General features: G+C 40.1%; 1 protein-coding gene across 1 annotated transcript in view; it reads right to left on the bottom strand.

Moving 5' to 3' along the window:
- LOC138364699 (formin-2-like) overlaps positions 1-64 on the bottom strand; it is a 1,146-nt gene extending 1,082 nt beyond the window's left edge. The window contains exon 1 of the mRNA XM_069324681.1: positions 1-64. This exon is cut by the window's left edge and continues 1,082 nt beyond it. Coding sequence (XP_069180782.1) covers positions 1-64 — 64 coding nt within the window.
- Positions 65-2,967: the final 2,903 nt, after the last annotated feature.

Genomic DNA, 2,967 nt, shown 5'->3' with positions numbered 1-2,967 from the left:
TAGCTAGACTTCTCCCTTCAGTGGGGGGTGTTAGATAGACCTCTTCCTTCAGTGGGTGCACCATTAGTGGGTGGTGTGAAAGCCCCCCACTACCCTAGATACTGGAACTACCACCCCCTACCCCACCCCACAACCAAGTGCCCACCAGACGAGGAATTTCTTCATTAAATGTCTCCAGTGAGCGGACCGGCGGGTTATGAAGGCTCTGAGTTTAATTAAATGTCACCTGCAGTGCTTATTTGACTAACTCTTAAAGATTATATTCGTGTTGTTTGTGTGTGTGTGTTTGTGTTCGTTTTTATGGGGGAAATTGGGGGTTTTATGACTTGTTTTGGCGTTCGTGAGTGTGTGTTTGTGAGAGTTTATGATCACCTTCGTGTACTCGCAAAGCTTCAGTGCTTGGATCCCGCCTCTCAATCTTCAAGATTCATTGTGTATGCCTACTACCTATTTGCATATTATTACGCATGGAATCTTCCTGTGATTCTTCACTCCAAATAACATTTAACTTATATTCTACCCTGAAAAATTCAGATATTCCTTGTAATAAGTCTTGGTCTGAATTGGATAAGAAATTTTTACGTGCGTCCCTCTTAAGTTAAACAGATTTGTTGAGTATATTTTTCTGTTCCTTTTGGAATTTTGTAGGTCATAATCATGCCTTTTCTGTATTTTGTTTTCAGTCTATGAGGTAATTCCTTCCTGTCAGCTTCAACCTTATCTTCTGGTATTCTTGTAGGGGCAGGATGCAACAAGCATATTCTCAAGAGATTGGGTAAACTTATTATCACAATCGTAAACCAAATGATTTCTTGACCTGGTAGAGGACTTTCGTATATAGCATTCTAACATCATGGTGCATGATCGATTAGAGGTAAAGTTGACTTTCTTGTGATCACAATATTCTAAGATGGATATAATTATATAAACCGATATAAAGGTCCAGGATGAGGACTTTCCAGACTCCTCTCGAGGAGAATATGAAGGAAGGAGAGAGAAGTTGCATAATAGTTCCTATATAGGGAGTTAATAGATCAATGCATGGAAGCATCATAGAATATTTAAAAATGGGCCATCACTCAAAAGTTCCCTAAAAAGGGGCAAATCTCCATTAAACCCTTTGCCTCTATTCACCTTGCAGTGATAAGGAACAAGGGTGTTGATCGACTGATCAACACCATATACGATATGCAGCACCAGCAATGATTAGTAAGATCATTGATACACATTTACCTCAATAATACCCTATTAATATTCTCTTATCTCATTAAGACGTTGTTTTTTACCTCATCTCGTTCCCTGCTTATATATTAACACTAATGAATTGTAAATCTATCCTCCTGAAGATGTATAATTAAATACGAAAGAACTTAGGGAAAATCCTGTCATTAATCTACCTTTGTGGTCTGACATTGTCACATTTTTCAGTGTTAAACTCTTCGTGATTAACACACACACACACACACACACACACACACACACACACACACACACACACACACACACACACACACACACACACACACACACACACACACACACTTTGGCGGGACCAAAGAGCCAAAGCTCAACCCCCGCAAGCACAATTAGGTGAGTACACACACACACACACACACACACACACACACACACACACACACACACACACACACACACACACACACACACACGCACACATACACACTAGGAGATGAAGTTAACTCTCACAAGCACAGTTAACTGCAGCAAGGCCAAAAACATAAAACGAATCCCAGCGAGCAAAAAACCAACAAAATTCAACTCGTAAATCACAACCCCCAAATTTCCGCACCCAAATTACGGCTCGAATATCACCAACACATTTCGCCTCTCGCATCTAGAGCACACAAGCGTACCGCGGACAGTTAATAAATTTCCGACGCGTAATTATGAGATCCCACTCGCTTCCGCTCAGTGAAATGCAGTTCACTCCGACATAACCCAGAACGGAACCCCCCCCCCCCCCCCACTCCCGCTTAGTTCTCTATAAACACCAGAAAAATAACAGTGATTATCCATTAAAAAGGGAGTTTCAGCATTGGGTTTTTAGGGATCATTGCAGTATGACAGCTCCCTGAAGGAGGTCGATGTACTACTGGATTCTCTGTGTTAGATGTGAAACTTGGGTTTAGCAAGGGAGTTAGAATCTTGAGTGTGGTGGGTATGGACGCGGTTAAATGGGTTCAAATTCATTCTTTTTACCCCCCAATATTTCCAATCAGAGGTCGTTAATCTTCATGGCGTCTTACCTCTTCCACTGTACATCGAAATCATTGTTTTCCTAGTACTATAGACCTATACAAATTTTAACATAATACAATCCCTTCTTCTAGGCCTACTGTCACCTATGATCGAGATTCTATTCCAGGCTCTAGATGCAATCTCACTCTATAATTTGGCTATCAATTCCTCCCACCTATATTTCTCAAAATTATAGCCACTTTAGCGTTAAGAATAACGTCACATTAGTTTTTAACAAGAATCAAATTATTAACTTTTGCTTATGAATAAAAGTGAGCTTTGGTAACATTTTGCTTTCCCTTTAGAAAAAGTATTGATATCCAAAGAAAATACGGATGTGTATAAGGGATATACAGTGTACATATTATTTTTTACTTCGTTTGTTACACTTAAAAGATAATATATATAAATAAATATATAATTATATATGTATATGTAGTTTTTACGTTGGAGACTGGTGGAATGGTGTTAAGGAGCTCATTACGACACTGTCAGTGAACTTTAAGTATCCAACTTAAAAGAGTTTTTCCTGCAGGAAACCCTGTGTTTATCGCGTCGTTAGCGGGTTTGTTCGACAAGTTGTAAGATGGTGTTAAGTTGTCAGGGAAGGTGGAGGTGGAGGTGGTTGCAGGTGGAGGGGAAAGTGGTTGTAGTGGAGGGGGAATTGGTGGAGGATGCGTGGTTGTGGTTAGTGGAGGTATGAGAAAG

The sequence above is a fragment of the Procambarus clarkii genome, chromosome 14 (assembly GCF_040958095.1).
Source record: "Procambarus clarkii isolate CNS0578487 chromosome 14, FALCON_Pclarkii_2.0, whole genome shotgun sequence".
NCBI lineage: Eukaryota > Metazoa > Arthropoda > Malacostraca > Decapoda > Cambaridae > Procambarus > Procambarus clarkii.
Note: the sequence above shows the minus strand (reverse complement) of the source record. Positions and strands in the feature narration are given on the sequence as shown.